Source organism: Haliotis rubra, unplaced genomic scaffold, assembly GCF_003918875.1.
Source record: "Haliotis rubra isolate DU_JTF1 unplaced genomic scaffold, ASM391887v1 Scf490, whole genome shotgun sequence".
Classification (NCBI taxonomy): domain Eukaryota; kingdom Metazoa; phylum Mollusca; class Gastropoda; order Lepetellida; family Haliotidae; genus Haliotis; species Haliotis rubra.
In genome coordinates this window covers 397,416-416,900 of record NW_025767180.1, presented here as the reverse complement: position 1 = coordinate 416,900, position 19,485 = coordinate 397,416, and the positions used below count along the sequence as shown (strand labels likewise).

At 37.7% G+C, this 19,485-nt stretch overlaps 1 protein-coding gene and 1 long non-coding RNA gene across 3 annotated transcripts in view; both read left to right on the top strand.

Annotated features, from left to right (window-relative positions):
* LOC124291406 overlaps window positions 1-3,600 on the top strand; it is a 52,077-nt gene extending 48,477 nt beyond the window's left edge. For both annotated transcript variants that reach the window (XM_046728392.1, XM_046728391.1), the window contains exons 5-6: window positions 630-848; window positions 2,422-3,600. In XM_046728392.1, coding sequence (XP_046584348.1) covers window positions 630-848; window positions 2,422-3,306 — 1,104 coding nt within the window. In that variant the 3' untranslated portion in view covers window positions 3,307-3,600. The remainder of the gene's footprint in view (window positions 1-629; window positions 849-2,421) is intronic.
* A 7,209-nt stretch (window positions 3,601-10,809) lies between these two features.
* LOC124291407 lies at window positions 10,810-12,021 on the top strand. The gene is made up of 2 exons (XR_006902208.1): window positions 10,810-10,856; window positions 10,954-12,021. It is a non-coding gene; the product is annotated as an uncharacterized LOC124291407 (long non-coding RNA).
* The last annotated feature ends 7,464 nt before the right edge of the window (window positions 12,022-19,485 follow it).

Genomic DNA, 19,485 nt, shown 5'->3' with positions numbered 1-19,485 from the left:
AAAATCCTTGATTCTTAGAAGTCTCGTTTTGACAGTTACCATCAGCTGATTGAGAAAACTGTTGCATCATTGTCAGTTAAAAACTAGGAAACAAACTAGGAAAACACACATACACTGAGGTGCTGTCACTCTCACGTGATCACGTGTCACCATCTCGAGACTCGAACGAAGATGTGTTTTACAGGTTAGGACGACCTTTCACTTTCAAGTTTGTGATTTTAACTGTACTACCTTATTCGAACGACACTGTGTGTCAGTTTAGGGTTGTCCAATGATGTGTATTTGTATTATCTTAGAACCTGTGTCATATTTGGTACCCCCTCTGGATCACCAACACACTAAACAAATTAATACATCTAAATAATAAACTAGATAAAATCAAGAATGATGATAATTTTATGGATAAACAACTTCTGTATTCTGTGAAAGACGAAGTTTCAACACAAAATCACAAAACTAAATTATCTGGATTACTCATAAATAATTTATGGTTAAAATGATTGGAATATTGACTCTATTCTGTGGTAGGCCTGTGCAAGGTATAACAATATCCTCACTATATTCATATATCTTATAAATCAATTAATGAGGGAAACATGATTTCATTTATTTCTCTTTCTGTATTTCAGGCTTCAGGATCCAAGATGCTCAGCGAGCGACCATTGAAGAGAGCTGGTAAACGCCCAGGTCGTAAACCATCCAGGGTAGATGTCAAAGCTAAACTTGAAAGGAGTCGACAAAGTGCACGAGAGTGCAGAGCCCGGAAAAAGCTTCGGTATCAATACTTGGAAGAGTTAGTGCTGAACAGGGAACAGGCTATATTTGCTCTCAGAGATGAACTTGAGGTGGTAAGTGGTAATTAATACAGATTTCAAATTGCAGGTTTCATAAGTGTTGAAGTTCAGTCAGTGCTAGATACATAATCATAAATCATTAGGAACAATACTTATGAAAGCACTGTATGTTATATTATCTTATTCCCATCAAATTACATGTACTTGAATCATGAAAAGGTAGATTTTTTCATTGAATTAATTGTGTTGAAAATTCTTGTATTAAACATATCATAAACAAGTAAATGTTTATGGCAGAAAGCATGATGAGCTTATTTTTTATTTTACATGTTATTTTTAACCATCATTTGTTTTCGGATTTGATAACGCACAGTAAAGCATACCAAAAGTGATTTGAGCTTAGTGCAAGGGAGGTAACTCTTATCTGTCCAGACATCAGTTTACAGTGGTCAAATGGTTTGCTGGTAGACACCCATTCTCTCTCTGCTATGATAGAACAGTTGTTTATAATTTTCACTATCTTCTTGGGATACTCCTGATTTACTCCAGAGGGTTTTATTCTGTAATTAAAAAGTACACACCCTATACAGTGTTGTGGTCATATCTGGTCTTGGTCTAAAGTTGTATTCACTTAGTGCATGGTACTGTTCTTTGTATCAGTAATTGGCCTGTTTAGGGTGATCCTAAACTCCTAGATTTACATACTTCATAAGACTTAAAGAGCTGTAAACAATGTTTGAAGGAATTTTGCTTGGATGGCTAAATGATTCAAGCTGTGACAACCATTAGAGTGAGTGAGTTTAATTTTACGCCACTTTTAGCAATATTCCAGTAATATCACGGTGGAGGACAACACACATGGTCTTCACAAATTGTACCCATGTGGGGAATCGAAACCCGGTCTTCAGTGTGATGAGCAAACGCTTAACCACTAGGCTACCTCACCACCCCGACAGCCAATAGACAAAAATGAAATTCAAGACAAGTTCTCTTCTTCTGTCTGATCAGGGTGAAGTCAGTCAAAACAATTTCTATATGTTAACACATAGTCCTATTAAATATTATTCCAAGTGCCTGGTCTTAGTTCAGTAGTGGACACTAAACAATGGCATAAACTATAGTTCCTCTTTACTATTAACTGCCTTTAAACGCTGCACCATACAATTCACTACTGACTTCCACCACATATAAAATAACCTATAAACTTGGCCCTAAAATGAATTATGAACTTGGAGTTGTTTGTTTTTCAGGTACCCATTCTATAAAGGGTCTCATTGCAATGTCAATCTTAAGCCTGTGATAAAGCATGGGAGTAATGATCCGCTTAGCACTATGATCTCTTTGTAGGATGGTTCCCTCTAAATTTGGTAATGATTTCGTGCATTCATAGGTAGAAAATTAGATGGTCGTTGTACTAACTGAGCCACTGTTTGGCAGACAAGCATTGGCTTTATGTTGTATTTGTATTCAGTGGTGTCACTGGTATTTGAATCACACTCATGAATTGACATGGACAGATTGCTTTACCTTTCAGCTGCCTACTCAAACATTATTCAAATAACATGTTGATCATTTACGTTATGAGATATGTATTGTTGATTATGTGAAATTCATGTTGGAATTACAGTTTAAACAATGGTGCATACAAGTCGATAAAGGGGTTGTAACAGACAAACTTCTCAACACGATAAATCAAGACTCTTCACAAGGGAAAAAGGGTCAAGGTCAAGCATCAACTAGCAGCCATCTTGGATCAAGCCGGACAAGTACAGTAACATCAGGAACACAGGGATATGTTACATCGAGTTCTGGATCACTTACTCCTGATATGACAGACTATGGAACCACAAGTGGGACAAGGTCATTTGAGCACCAGTCTCTGCCTAGTAGTACTGTGAGGCACTTTCCAGGATCACATGTAGCCTCGCATCTCCATGGGGCAGGTGCTCAAGTTCACGACACAAGTCGTCTTTATCCAAACCAGATGTCTCACACAAGCGAAGGAATGGGTCAGTTGCCAAGGTCAAATACGTTAGTTGGGGGACATTATTCCAACGTTCCCAACGTTCACTTTGGTGAAAGTGTGTCTGGGTCGATGTACCCATCCCAGTGTGAATATCCCAGAAGTTCCATGGGTAATATGAGTAACTACACAGCTCCTGTAACAGTGTCACAGAACTATATAAACCTCAATAATATGAACATTCCCAACACATGCATAGGATCACTTGACAACACCATGACAACAATCACTTCTACAGCGCAGTCATCCATCCATCCCAACTACAATATTGGGGCATCGTACAACCCTCAAGCATCAACATCACAAGACACAGTTGGGCCGGCCCAGGAAACCTCGTGGCTGTCTCTGCTGGTGGATATGGAACCTGGATTGTCCCGCCAAGGTGTGGAGTCAGCTTGTGGAACCCCCCAGTCTGTGGATGGTATTCGGCCCCTTCCAACCGTGGTACAGGACTTCCTTGACTCCTCAAACTCTGGCTCGGACACATGACAATAGGTGACTTCTTCTAGGGTTCGACCCTAGGAGGAGTCACTGTCTTTGAGAAACCAATAGAATAGCTTTTCAGCATCAGATACCTCCAACACAGTGCTTTATTTCTGCTTTTATATGGGATGAATCTTTTTGGGTACTAGTGTACATCTGTGACGAGAAACGAACTCGATCAGGGTTTTACATGACGCGTCATTCCTGCGTATTCGACGCAACAATTTTGTAAAAGACTCTCAAAATATTATCATACGAGTCAAGCTTGACGCAAGTTTTATGGGTGACCCTCACAACTCAATAAAATCGATTTGATAAGCAAAAGAATGATATTGTCAGATTGTTCCAGAGAACTCAGAGGAGACAGTAATCCTAGCTGTTTGAATTGAACAATGCTGTACTTTCATTTGGTGTTGTGACATGCATTTACATACTGAGAATGATTAACACAAAGAAATATTAAACTTTTCATGACTCCTAAATATTGAAAATGACTCCCAAAAATACATATTGTGAGTCACCATGACTCCCATTTTTAAAAGTCTGTGTAAAACCCTGCTCGATGTGCTTGATGGCTACTTCTTCAGGAAATTGGTCATACAGACCAAACAATAATTTACATCTGTTTTATCTATTTTTATTGTTGCTGTAACCCATTACTTAAAAGACATTTGTGCTGTTATTATATATTTTGCCTGAAAACCCCCAGCTATAGTGCTAACCGTAACACCTTTGTATTAATGACATTTGTGGAAACAGTCAACACACTCCATATTATGTGTACAATTTATTATTTCTTAATTGTACTTGTTTGACATATTATGTTGGATTGGCCTTCTGTACATTTGCATTTGTATTGACTTATCCAATGATTCAATAAACTGTTTACTTTCTATTGTTCATAGAATTTCGAAAAAAGCAGTATTTGCATTACCATTGTTAAAAAGAGCAAATATTTTAATTGTGTTGATATAATACCTGTTTTTGTTTGAATTTGTTTTTCTGTTAATAAAACCTGTTGATAATGAACAGGTGTAAGTGGAAATATGAAAAGTATTTATTCACATGTATGTGACACAGGGCAGATTCTAACCTCACATTCAAACACTGGACTCATGCAATATTTTAAATGGCATATTTATAATTGTATTGTACTGTTGACACAAAGAATGGCATACATTGTTGTTTTTGTATTTGTTGTAATTATTTCATGTATTTACTGTAGCAGTAAGATGTATTTACATGTCTCAGATCAGATATTGGTTTGCAGGCTCATGCCACCTTCAAGACGTTTTAGTTCATGAATTTGGAATAAATAGGATTAGGATTTTGGTGTAAATGTTCTGTTTTGCATTTTATGTTTATTTTTCTTTCATAATATTCACTTTTGAAAGTAACATAGAGTAAGAATTTGGTTCATTTTGAACTTTTTCCAAAGCTAATGAATAGACCCACTGTCAACATTACATGATGCACCTTCCCCTGAAAGCTACAAGAGGCAACTGGGACTGTCATGGTGAATAAACCATACTGATGGTTTGTTGCTACTAGTATTTAAACATGTATACCACAGTGTACCCATGTTTATAATGGTAGTATTTAAATGGGTATGATGTTTTCACATTTAAGAGGGCAAGATATGCTAGGATTTAAACTGGTATGATGTGCTAATATTTTATTTAAAGGGGTTTCATATGCTAGTATTTAAAGGGGTTTGATGTGCTAGCTATTATTTGAAGGAGTACAATGTGCTAGTATTCAAGGGGTACAATGTGGGGTAGTCTTGTATTTGTTTACCTGATGCTAAGGCGTGAGAACCACTGTCATCCAACATTGTCTGAGCTGGAGGACTGTACAGCCAATGGGACGGAAAAGCTAAAATTTTGTTGCCATGCACCATACATATATATATTAAGACCCCTGAGATTATTATTTACATTTTATTCTCTACAGTATTATCATTCATGAAAGACATTTGTATTTTCTATCCAGTCAGGAAATTCTGATTTTTAAATCAGTGTATTTTTATTTCATGTCATATAGGTCAAAGTATTTAAGTGGTATGGTTTTAAACCGCTTTTAGCAATATTCCAGCAATCATTGAAAATGGACTTCACATGTTTTACTCATTTGGGAAACTGACCCTGCCCTGACAAACAAATACTTTAACCCCTAGGCTATCCAACCACCCTTCAAAATATATAGTCCATTCAAAACAAGGAAAATCCTATATATATATTTTTGTTTTACACGTCTAAAGGTTTATGCTGATGTTTATTTTCACATCAGCTATTTTCTCTTCCCCTGGCATTGCCACAGCTGAAGTGCCTGTTTCTCTTTATGCAAAGTCTTGAACATGTTTATAAAACTACTGCTTCCAAAACCAAAGGAACTGATATTTTTTAATGATTTTATTTTATAAAACCATCAAGTTTAATGAACACACATACAACTTATATTTGACGTCATATTTCTTTTGAAATGTGCCCACTATTTCAGTTATAACTCTCGAATACGAACAAAACATGCATTTGTTGTAATTAATTTGGTAGCTAGTTTTTATATTTTAATCTGTATTTATCCATATGTAAGTAAGTTACTTGCTTGGATTACATGTTGACTGTTCATTACTAGCTATGTAACATTGGATGGAAATGAATGTTTGATGCTTATTTTCAGTTTCAATAAAATTACAGTGAAAAAAAATTTATTCAATAAACATTTTTAGCATTGTGTTTGGAAATTATATACTTAGTATCCTCAGTGTTATGTAATAATATCACAGTCATATGGAAACTGGGTGTATAAGTAGTATGCTATAATCACATATGTTATAAGTTAATTCTCAGTTGACCACATATTGACTGCAAGGCAGCTACCACAGTGTGTATGCAATGTGTTTCTCCTGCTTTCTAAATGACTGTTAGTGGTGGTTTGTACTCTCTGCTAAAACCTGTCTCCGTTATGTACTGATTTTACACTATACCATGTTAACTTGATGTTTGTTCAGGAGTGATCTGGATTGTATTACAGTAGTTTTTTTCATGGATTTTGTTCTTATTTGCCTCGAAGGTTATACATGTTAATTTCATTGGACAAACAGTCCACTCATATGCCCCATTAAATAAGATAGTATATTTCTTGTGTTGATGGATTGTAATGGTTATGGTTTTATATGTTTTGAGTTTTTGAAGCTCTTTCATTTGGTCCTTATGGATTTAGCTCACTCAGTGAAGGGTACTGGTAGCTGCTATGCAGAAGAATGTCTTGACTTAGAACAAAGTTTTTCCCCATCTTTATCATAATAATCATTGATATCTGTTGTATTCCCAGCTTACATTTGAGAACTTATTAGCTATAATATTTCGTAAAGGCATTATGTATGATAAATACTGAATGCAAGAAAGTTGTTATTGAACATATGTTTCTATGTTACCATGGTTACAGGTATTGTCATTATACTCTTTTCCTAGTCAAGTGCTTCTCGAAACATTTTCCGTGTGTTTCCATGAGTGTAATACTATGTCAGTCTGTCCTGTAATTTATAGGATTAAAATGGTTTGTTATTAAAATTAATATTATTTTGTCAGTTTCATTTTCATATATAATGATGTTGGTATATTTCTTTTTGGATGGTGTATATTATGTACCTGTTCAGCATGGAATAAAATGCTCTATTTGAGAGAACCACATAATATATATTGTGAACATATTCAATAAAAGATGATGTTACAATACAATTGTCAATAAGAAAGTACTACAATAATGTTCTGTTCTCCAGAAGGAAACAATCAGGAACTTTAAATATTATAAAGAATATATTTTCTCACTGTGTGTTTGTTTTGTGTTCGAGCATGCAATACACAAAATAGTGGTAATTGCACTGGTATACAATTATTCATGATTGTGTATTTCTACTATATTCGCAATAGATCTAGATGCATTGGTTAAGAACAAATCACCTTATCTAAAGACACCATGAAACAGAAGAATAACTTTGGATGAATTTCCAAAGAATATATTACAAATCCCCTCCCACTCATGGAACTTCAGACTCCAAAGTTAAGTACAGCTTCTTACAATATATTAAGTTTAATTACAAGTGCTTGTTAATTTACAAATCACAGTATGCACTGTTACTGAGTTTCTTGGCTTATCTGAAGTGCTGGTTGGCAAACAAAAATTAAGTGTTTCGTTTTATGAATGGAATTGGTTTCTTTCCATGGGCAACCCACTGTTACTGCAAGTTACACTTGGAAGGAATTTGATTATTAAAAGTAGGTCTACGATCACACCAAATCACAGTGACTAATGGGATAGTGTGGTAAGGCTCACTGACTTGGTTGACACATCCTCCTATCCCAATTGCGTTGATTGATGCTCATGCTGTTGATCACTGGATTGTCTGGACAGACTCGATTATTTACAGACCAGCGCCATATAGCTGTGATATTGCTGAGTGTGGCGTAAAACTACTCTCTCTCACTCACCAAATCACATCGTTTACTGTCAATCTCATGAGAAAAGAGAACGCTGAGGATATTCAACCCTCTTAGGGTTGACACAAATGGCTTCAGATGTGGACAACATGGTGATCATGATTTAAGTCTCTCCTGTCAGTAATGGGGTGATTTATGAACAGGTGCCCGACACTGCTGATTAAGGTGTACAGGCAAACATGAGTTGGGCATCATGTAGTACTTGCAAGTTGCAGCCTCACACCGGAAGTCTCTTCCGCATAATATCAAACGTGCAAGTAGGATATAAGATCAGGTGCTGAGATAATTACATATATTTTCTTGCAACTGTATGTTGACCTGTAGTGTATATTAATAGTCAAGCCATTTTTACTGTAACTTTCTCATCTCACCTGTCAACAATTTTGTAATAAAGCATCTCAGGAACAAGCTCATCAGTGTACACACGTATTGCAGGTTTATCACTTCAATACAGGGCGGTGGGGTAGCCTAGTGGTTACAGCGTTCGCTCGTCACGCCGCTTTAACCACGAGGCTAACCGGGTTCGATTCCCCACATAGTACAATGTGTGAAGCCCATTTCTGGTGTCCTCCGCTGCAATATTGCTAAAAGCGGCGTAAAACTAAAGTCAGTCACTCACTCACTCACTCACTGAATGCAATGGTGTGATAGCAAATGCATGAGATATTCGTAAATGTAATGTATTCATCTCTGATCGAGGCGTAAGCAGTCAAGGGGGGACAACTCATAACTTACGTCCATAGTAGCAGAATCCACATACTAAATTCGTTTAATGGTCTCAGATTATGGTTAGAAATATAGTAGGGGTTAATTTTATAACGGGATAATGCATGTGTAATACATATGGTCAGCCTTGTTTAGGCTAGGAGGAAACACTGATAATCGTTGTCGACATCATCTTGCCCCTGTGGCAAGAAAGCAAGCAATTTTCAAACATTCACAAGTCACTACTTCTTGAACACACAATATTGCACATTACACGTATGTGCATTCAACAGAATTTACATTGCTCGTGTCTTAATTCATCTTTTCCAACGTTCTACCTTTGAAAAAAATGATACTCGTTTTGTAACGCACGCAACTGCATTATCAATGTACGGAGCTTCAGGAAGGAACTATGCATATAATGTCATCTACCTGCATATGTCTGAATATATCAAGAACGCTTCTCTCAATACTCTTAGTAGCATCTGCACATATTTGTATGTACACGCCTACAGGAAAAGAACTATTGAAGGCACTGAAAGATAAGCCAAGAAAACTGGAAGTTCTATGATCTGAAGTGAAAATTGATTGAAGTTATCCCAATCCCAGGTCATGTTTGTGTGTCCTTGGACACTGTGCTTTGGCTCAGTTTGACCATTCACTTGGAGGGTTATCTCATAATTTACACTTGCATGCTTCCGTCGGTACACGCATTTATTCCGATAAACTCATTTGTGTCATTGGAAAGAAAAATAACGTAACATTATCTAAACACAGAATATTAGAATGTGGCGTTAGATTTCTCAATAGTGTGAAAAGAGAATAGTACTAATATAGGACTAATGACGGTAACGGTAGTATCTGGAGACGTAAGGTCAATACTTGACCCCATGAACAATGGATGACGTCATAACGTATTGTACTTTCTAACAGCAGTACTATATTGCGTCAACTGACCAGCTTTATGAATAGCTAAAATGCGCACGTTCAGATATCTGTCCAAGTATAAAAACACTGTGGATTTTATAGAAAACATATTTGGCTTTTACAGTGTATTTCCATATAACATCGTAATTTCATCGATTCCAAATTGAATGTGAAAACCACGAATGAAAACATTTAAGTTCCAAGATATAAGATGGACAAAGGTCATTTTTTTGTATTCCTTTCGCATTTTCCTCGCTGATTTTGTCGGAAAGGCATTGTGTCTTCGAAACAGATTGAAGGTCGTTCCTAATTAACTTCCAAGTGGAATATATATGACAGATTGTACATGATGACGTCGCCGGCGTTATGAGTGGCACATGTTGTCAATGTTGTAAAGTTGTACGTTAATATGTTGGTGATAGTGCCATCTGAAGTGACAAATATTATCAATCGTCAACTGAAACGTGGCATCACGTAGTGCTTTGGGAGTGACATTCTTTGTCAAAGTTGCGTCAGAATCACGGACATACGTGGTTGCACGTTGGCAAGGGTCAGGGCGGAAATAACTTTAAAATTGCTAGTGTACTCCGGTACAGTGACACATGTAAAATCACTTGCCCTGATAATTTTTCCACTATACTGGCCGATTTTCTTGTTGATATTTTAGATATACAACATAATTAACATTGGAAAGTCAACTAGACACCGGTACAGTGTGATATACAAATTTGCTTGCCCGACAGAAAAAAACACTGGACTGGGGCGTCGGGCAATGGGTTATTTCCACCCCTGTTAGCAAGGGTCATTCCTTGTCAGGTTGCTTATGAAATATATATGACTCGGTATAAAGTGGCAAAGTTGCGACAAGTACTTACACGTGGTTTATTTGGTTGTATATGCGTACAGTGTATCGAGTAACAACGTCAAGTGGTATTCACATCCAGTATCATAATCCTTAAACAACAAATGCTTTTTCTAGTGAAAAACATATAAAGTGACATGATACGATATGATATCGATCGCAAGTGGAGTAAATCGTCAGTTTGCATATTGTATGTATCTAGAGGCATGCGATGTCAAACGGTACTCAGCGACTTTTGGAATTAGTAGTTTGGCGTTGCGTTTGAAATGACCCACGTAACAGAGATTGGGAAGTGATGGACACAGACTGTTATCAAACTAAACGATATAATACGCAACACGTGCATACCTTATTCTTCAACGGTGATCCAGGGCCCTTATTCTCGTAACGCTCGTTGCCCTAAGAATTCTTAACTTTGATCGTAACCAAGAATGGGCTTAAGAAGTTCGTAGGGCTACGAATGTTTCGAGAATAACTGGCCTAGGTCCCGATCCACAAAACGTTCGTAGCGCTTCTACATTCGTAAGCCTATGGCAAACTATAGAGTTACGACAGGTCGTCACGTTACGAACGCTTTGTGGATCGGGGATCCACAAAGCGTTCGTAAGGTTACGACCTGTCGCAACTCTATAGTTTATCATAGGCTTACGAATGTCGTAGCGCTACGAACGCTTTGTGGATCGGGACCCGGCAGAATCCAGGTTGGCCCTGATTATGATTCTAGGTTTGTCAACACCATACCATTGCTCGCGAGTTTCACCACAGTGGTAAACATACCTTCATCAGGTCGAGCTCTCCTTCCAAAACAAGCTGACATGCTATGATACCGCTTTGAATTCCTTTATTCGCTCAGAGCAGTATGAATATAAATTACATATAAAATGGTTATGTAATGCTATCGTATAACATTAGTCACAATTGTATAATGTTCTGTCAAAAAAACCCCGATATATCAGATATTTGAATTTCATGTTCCACCAAATACTGAAGTTATACTCAACGTGGTGTTGTAGAAAGACGTGTTCAGTACATTTATGTAGTTTTGCACAAGGTGAGCTTCAGTACCTACTGTATTTTCTTCTATACTGCTAGAGACTGAGATGAATCATTGGTCCATTCTGTGTTTGTTGTCAAGCAACGCATGTTTGGGAAAATGCTCAGGGTTACCTTACGACAAGGGCAAGTAAAATTTCCTGTATTCAAGTACAACTTTCCGATTCACCCTTGTCGTTATAATTACAAAGGCATTACATGTTTACCTGGGTTAGTAAAGCTTTTGAGACCTTTGTAACATACAGCAGTATTCAGTGTTGAATAACCTTTCTATCATCACATAATAGTCTGAAATATACGTGTAGCGCTCGGGGTATTCACTTATTAACATATATACTGGAACCACAGCTGCTTCTGATGGTTTTAGCTGTCAGGCTTTTAGTCCATGCTTCTTCACAGTATGTTAACCATTTTTCTGCTACAGTATGCTAACAACGAATCATCCAGTTCATTTACTATTGAAAATGACCAAAGCTCTCTTTATGCATGAAATATACGTTAATAATAACCAGTTCTATTACAAAATGGCACGTATGCATGCATGTCAAGAGATCACATAAACCAGACGATCATTTTGGTTTTGCAGTACCGAAGTTGGTGCGATGACGTCGACAAGGGGAAGGCGTCGCCGGAGGTGCGGGAGAAGATTCTCACCGACGAAGACGTCAATATAAAGAAAGAACCGGAAGAACCGGAAGTGACCGATACAGGTCAAGTCGAATAACATTTGGCATTTGTCCAGGTTGTTCGATCGGGATCGGGACTGTACAGTTTGTGGAGTGTGATATCACAATTTGTTGTTGAGGGAGGTTAAACTGTTGGAAACGGTTAAACTGTTGGAGGATTTGACCTTGGGACAATATATCATTATTATATATTTGGTGCCTCGAAATTGACTTTTAACCCTGAATTTTCGTCTAGTATTATGTGTATATAATGTATTCAGGTATTGTGCACAGGAGAAGGTTACTTGGCTCGTCTGGGTGTTGTTACCTAGCAAAAAGGACGTGAATGCAGACATTCAGGCATGCATGCCTGCCCGCACGCACACACATACATACAGTGCAGAAAATGTATGCCCGCACGCACACACATACATACAGTGCAGAAAATGTATGCCCGCACGCACACACATACATACAGTGCAGAAAATGTATGCCCGCACGCACACACATACATACAGTGCAGAAAATGTGAGTCCAAGCTTGCAGATGAACCGTTATGTAATAAATCCCAGTAGATCAAACCCTTCTTTTGCGCACAATACCTGGAAAGAAACCTTTGACATATATTTTACTAACATATATTACTGTTCATATAGTTACATTTGTTTAATAATTCCATATGTTGTTATTTTGGCATGGAACCATACACACCTATTTTTCGGATTTTCAACAATTGTAGTTTGAAGCAATACTTAGTTTATGCAACGTGTTTGAATGTTTCGCATGCAGGCTCATGCAAGACTACACGGCACTTTTTAATATTAAACAACCGCAAATTCAACAAAATAGAGACAGTTAATTTTGAATTTGCTGTTCGTTCATGTCAGTCTGCCCGGCATGATGGCGGCTGACATGAAGATCCTTTCAGTGTAAAATTCCAATGTGCCGAAGAGCTTTCTGTAGATATGACAACAAATGGATTTTTACAAAGCATTCCAGTCCAGATGTGTTAAGTATGGTTCCTCATGTCTTTGTTCTTGTGGCGGTGATGCGGGTAGCAGGTGCTTTGGCAGTGCCTGATGTGCATGGATGGAGAGTTTCCGTTGAGGGAAACGTGTAAATATATTGTGTATATAGATCTGGCGACTGCGCATCACCAAGGGCGTGTACTGAGTGAATAGCAGCTGCATATGTAACCTTCAAAACAGATCCATATCCAGAAACCGGGGCATTTCTGCTAATACGTCTAGAGAGGTGCCCACGATTTTTCGAATTTTGTAATAATGGAGAAAATAGGTTGTCATGTCATTTCTGACAGCAGGTAAAATGGCTTCTATTGTATTTTTGTGTGATATAATATGTATTTCATAGTCTGTAATGTTAGTGCATGTCTATTGCAGTCTCATAATCTGGGTAGTTGTTCCATACTTTGAACCTTATTGCATGATGATTCTTTTTTTACATTGTATTTGTTTCATGCCTTGTGTGTGATAGTCCACAGGCGGATCCAGAAGGGGGTGGTGCAGGGGTGCGCACCCCCCTTTTGTGCTAAAAGTTTGTTAAATGACCATTGAAACTGGGGTGAAAATGAAGTGTGCACCCCTCCTTTTCTCAATAGTGTGCAACACCCACCCCCAACCCCCTTCTCAAAAAGCTGTATCCGCCCCTGTAGTCTGTTTTTAGGACACAGATAAATCTTATGTGTTAGTTATCTGTTCTTGAGAATTGGTGATATCTTAAATACAGACGGTTGGAAATCTTACTGTAGTTAGAAAATAACGAACGAGCTGGGTAACGGACTATATGCCCCGAGTGAATCAATTGTGAATTGCATGCATAGATGTTTCTTAATTCAAAGCTGGGCAGTTCCATATTATAAGATATACCCATTTCGTTTGGGGACAGAAAATGTTAGAAATGGCAAATATACAAGAAACTCGCTGAAACTAACCTGCTGATTTGCTTTGTGGTACAATGTTTTGAAGATGCCATATCTTATTTTATTCAGCATGACGCTGTATTGCGTCATATCGCTTCATCTGACCCAAATAAACGTAGCATAATTAATTTATATGTGGCATTGCACTTTCTGGTGTAGATTCTGATATATTTTATTGGGTTGAATCCCATGCGGGATTCGACCCCACACTCTGTATTCGTGACCACGAGAAGTGTTAAACATGCAAATTGCTAAATATGGCAAAGATTTTACTCTTTATAAGCGTCGTCTGTTTTAATACTGAATCAAGCAGACATAGCTGGGATTTTATTAGAAAAAGGTAATTGTTATGAAACTGTTTGTGTCAACTGATCGCACGTATATGCATGCACAGAAAACCCATCAGCACTGACCACTGTCCCATAGCATGGTAGACAATCAGGAGGTGTCCAGCTTGCTTTAGTTCTGTGAAGTATTATGCCAAGTTTGTCCTGTTTTTCTGTGTATGAAGTGCGGTTTAATTTCTTCACATGGTTTAAGCAATAATATGATATAATTGCTGTCGTCATAAGTACCATTATGCAAGTAAGCAGATCCAACGTGCAAGAAATCCAGTCGTCTTGTATATATGGCAGTCAGTAGCACTACCGTGCCATTTTGGGGCGGTTCGAAACGAAATATTTCTAGGAAAGTAATAACTAATAAATGTTTTGACACCCGCAACAAAATTGTTTGTACAGTATACATGTTATACAAAGGTAGGGTGGCTTCTTCCTGTCTTTTTGTAGGAATTCGTTTTCAAGAAAATACCAAACCTACACATTACGGTTTTGTCCATGTGTGTATGTTCGGGAGAAGGTTAGAAAGATGCCTGTTGTAAATCCGTGATAAAACCTGTTTATATATTCATAACAATTTCAGAAAATGATAGGGAGACTTGAAACGTTCAAGGTTGCATACTTTCAAAGGTTAAATAAACCTGATATGTTCAGTTACTCTTTCAGTTTCGTTTATATTTTTGCAAGACCTTATCACAAAAGCAATAGGAAGCCATCTCAGGTTTGTCAAATTTGTTTTGAATCATGTATCATATCCAGGTGTTATTTTGTTGTGTTTAACTGTTGTTTTATTAATTCTGTTATTCCGTTTCCAATGGCTAATTTTGAACTCAGTGTTGAATTTACAGTTCAAGATTATTGTATGTAATTTAGTCGGAGTCTTCCCTCAACTCCAACGCAAAATATACTATGACATTTATCTTGTTTAATATTGTGTTTTGCTATAACGGCGGAACATTTAATAATAGTTTTAGCTTCAAATGTAGCAATTTTTGTGTTTCCCTCTGTGTGGGACGTTTTCTTTCAACTGTAATGGATACGTCTCCGGGGTTATAAATTGTTTAATAAATTCCTTCACTGTTTGTTTGTTTTGTTCATTATTCCTGCGGAATACGTGTAACATCATATTTTAGGCAACGGAATAGCAGCATTAGAAATCATCCAGTACGGATACAAGCACGAACCATGGCTAATGTGTCTACTACCTCACTTCTAGTTACATGGTGGTTTAGATGCGTCAGCATACTTCCTGATAATCGCAATGCAATACAGTTGAACAGACCCAGGGCATCTCCAAACGATAATACCCAGAAAGATGGCCTTACCGTTTCTATGGCTATAAGGGACCGTTCACAATTTATGGCTTGGTGTGTGGGGGTGTGGGTGGGTGTGAGTGGTTATGATTTTAGGGTTGGGTGGGGTGTTTCGCCCATTTTGTTCTGGTGAGGTAGGGGGTCAGCAATTTTGTACACATGTTCTAGGGGAGTGGGTTCAGCAATATTGTGCACAACATTTTTCAAAAAATATGCTTATAAAATATGGGGAGGGGCGTCATACAGGGGGGGCACTTACTCTGTAAGTAAATTTTAATGGGGTGTGTGTGTGTGGGGGGTTGTCACTCACATTGTACAGGCTTCTCCATAAAAACCATCACCACCTCCCCTAGCCATAACTAATGAACGGTCCCTAATGACTACCATAACTCACAATGACTTTGACTGAAGTTGTTATATGGGGCATGTAACACTTGTTTCCTGTTTATAAATCTTATGTTTATTAATAATTTCAATGCCAATTATAAGAAATGTTAAATCTGAAATGTGTGTTTAATTTTATTCTATGGGTCCTTTAAATTTTCAATGGGTCAGACAGACATCTGAAACTTACAGGACCCAACGTCCTGTTACTTTGAAACACCATTCGTGAACACTGCATTCCGAATGCATTCCAACTATTCGGGTCAATTCTTGTAACATGCTTTGAACATGTTCAAAACTTTCGAGGTACATTCGAAATGGAAAAATATCGAACGGCATATGAAGTGCATTTTAACTGCACTCTAAATATTCTTGCTGCATTCTAACTGCATTATATGTATTCTGAACGTATTCGTGGGAGAAAGGAAAAGGCAAGCCACTTCAAATCCTGTCAGAATGTCCAGAATGCACCTCGAATATATCTCGTATGCTGCTGGAATTCAGGTGGAATATTCTTCAAATGTATCGGAATATTTCGATTGCAGTTTGAATACAGCTCGAATGTACCTCGACTACACCTCAATTCAGTCAGAACTTACCGAATGCTCTTCAAATGAGCCCTGACGTCATCAGAACACCGCCGGATCGCATAAAAACGTGGCCACCTGTTACTGAAACATCAGATAGCATCTGGGAGTTGCATTCTTACCCAGCTTGAAGAAATTGTATATTTTGACATTCTCTCCCGAATGCGGTTCGAGTTTTGAAAATATATTTTTCTGGCCGATTCTCCATGATTCTTGTCTATTCCAAATAGGTGTGACGGAGCCTTTAGGACTTCAGCACAGCAGAAAGGGCTGATGGGGAGGAAAATAATGCAGTTCACGGATTTTGAGACGGGTATATGACACGAACTGACCTTTCATATTTGCCCCCAACGGATGACCCTGGTGGCTTCATCCTGCCGCGAAACCTACCCATTATATGATAAAGACTAATATTGACGTATTGTACTAGGATTTAAAACTCGGAATGATGTCAATAGGAAATACAGAGTATAGGCCCCTATACATACAGTTACGTTCATTTCCCCATGAAAATATAAAATACGTGTAAATGTAAGCAAAACCTGCCGCTGGCCCAAATCGACGAAAATCATTCTACGAATTCCTTGAATGTTTTTGTTTAAAATGGCTGCTAGCTCCATAAATTGGTATTGTGTCTCAAACCAGCGCGATCTGTTTGTTTAATCGATTTAAACACAGTAATAACCAAGGGGGAATTACACGCCATTATGTTGTGAAAAATAAATGTCACAAATTCTGATTTCCCAAATAATTCAGCGGTCTGTATATTTAGCTCCCATGCAAAATGTTCTGATGTGCGTGCCTGAGGTGAGGCGACATCAATGCGCTTACATTTAAACTGGTTCGTTCGCGTTTCAAGCTTATTATCGCCAGGGTTTGTGTAAGTTAACATTTTGCACACTTTGTCTGCCCGCACTATGATCTCATTTTAGACATTTTTCTTGGTAATAATGAAAAGTCACCGTTGCCTGGTTAAAAATATAAGACCATACAACACTCGTTCCCGTTTTTTTCAGTTTTTCTTTTCATAGGGAAATGCTGAGAATAATTAAATTAGTAGCTGGCAGAAACGCTTATACATATTTATGTATAAATAACACCATATATAGCCCAGCGGATAAGTGCACTTTTTTCACTGAATTGTGCACTTTGTGTTACAAGCATGAAACTTGGCATGATTGTAGCTTATACCATTCTAACTGAATAAAGATCGAGAGGCCTCGCAGATTTTTTATATTTTCCATAATTTTGGGGAAAAAAGTGAAAAAATATAATTTTTTATACTATTTTCGTCATAACCTTTTACAAAATTCTCCAATTCTCATAAGTCATATATCAAATTGTAGGAAATCCATAGCTGGTCATTTTCCATCTATACATGTCTTTTTATCTTTAACGGTTAGGTCTACGGAAGTCATTTTATATCATGACTACCCGAAAATGCGAAAATTGGCGGCCATTTTTCAAAATGGCCGCCAATTTTCGCACACCATTTTGCAAAATGGCCGCCATATAGAGTACATCAGTAAAATAAGTATGAGATCATCCCATGATCTAAAATATTTTTATCATTTCTTTGCAAATTCAATACGAGAAGCCTCACAGATTGTTGTAATTTTTTATATTTGGGGGGAAAAAGTGGGGAAAAAATTGAATTTTCCAAAAAATGTTCCTTTAACTCAATTTTAAATCCTCATAAATTATGTATCTAGAATATTGTGAGAACAGACGAAAGTTTATTTTAAGGAATATATCATTAGATTTACTTACATTTATAATGTATGAGCTTGATTGGCTATAGATCACCTATGAAAACTTATCAAAATCAACGCAAACATATTTCATTTCAACATCAATGTCAAAGTAGCTATCTCATTAATCTATGGAAGGTTACTCAATCATGTGTAATTGTATCTAGCTTGACTGGATCAGAAAAGTGCAGTGCACTTAAGAGCTGCTTTTAAACACTTTGACCAGTTTGAACATTTTATACACATGCATTTCAGCAATTCCTGGCAGCCCTTTCATGCCAACAGAAGAGTTGTCCATACAGGTCCAAGCTCTCCCCTAGAGTTATTTCCAACCCTATACAGAGGGCTTGGTAACGCCTGTGATTTCATCAGGGATTGCTCTGAAACATAACTCCCCTGATTTACAGCTCTCTTTATATGTTGGATCAAAGCTGATTCTGTTGGGGGAATATTGTCCAAAGTTCTCCCCATCGTGGTGAACAAATGCTTTCTTGCTTCATTCACTTTCATGAGGTTGCTTGCTCTGTCATACAGCAGTACAACAAATCCCTCAAGCTGATGAATCAGCATTAGTGATTAGTGATTTCAAGTGGTGGACAGGTGAGGGAAATAGAGGTGCCTGTAAGTTCAGGAAAAGCAATCCATGCATTCCACGAGGTCTTTTCATATCAAAGGATGACACAATGTCACAATCAGCATTAGTGATTAGTGATTTCAAGTGGTGGACAGGTGAGGGAAATAGAGGTGCCTGTAAGTTCAGGAAAAGCAATCCATGCATTCCACGAGGTCTTTTCATATCAAAGGATGACACAATGTCACAGAATGTGAAGCTGTGAAACATTGGAAGGGATTTACTTTTCTCAGGACCCAGACCTGATGCAAGTTCATGAATTACAATATAGCGGAAGAGTTTTCCGGTACCAAACCCCACCCATACTTCTTCAAGATCTAGAATGCCTGTTGCAGCTATGGCCAACACAACCACATCAGTGTCAACAGTACGGCTGTAAAACTTCTTCCATCCTTTATGTGAACTTTCTTTTATCTTTTTATCTCTTCACAGTTACAGGGTGCCAATTCCAAAAGGTCTTTTGGTTGATTGGACACCACATATTCGCCAATAGGGCTGATGACTTGTTTGATTCTATCAAGGCTATTTTCT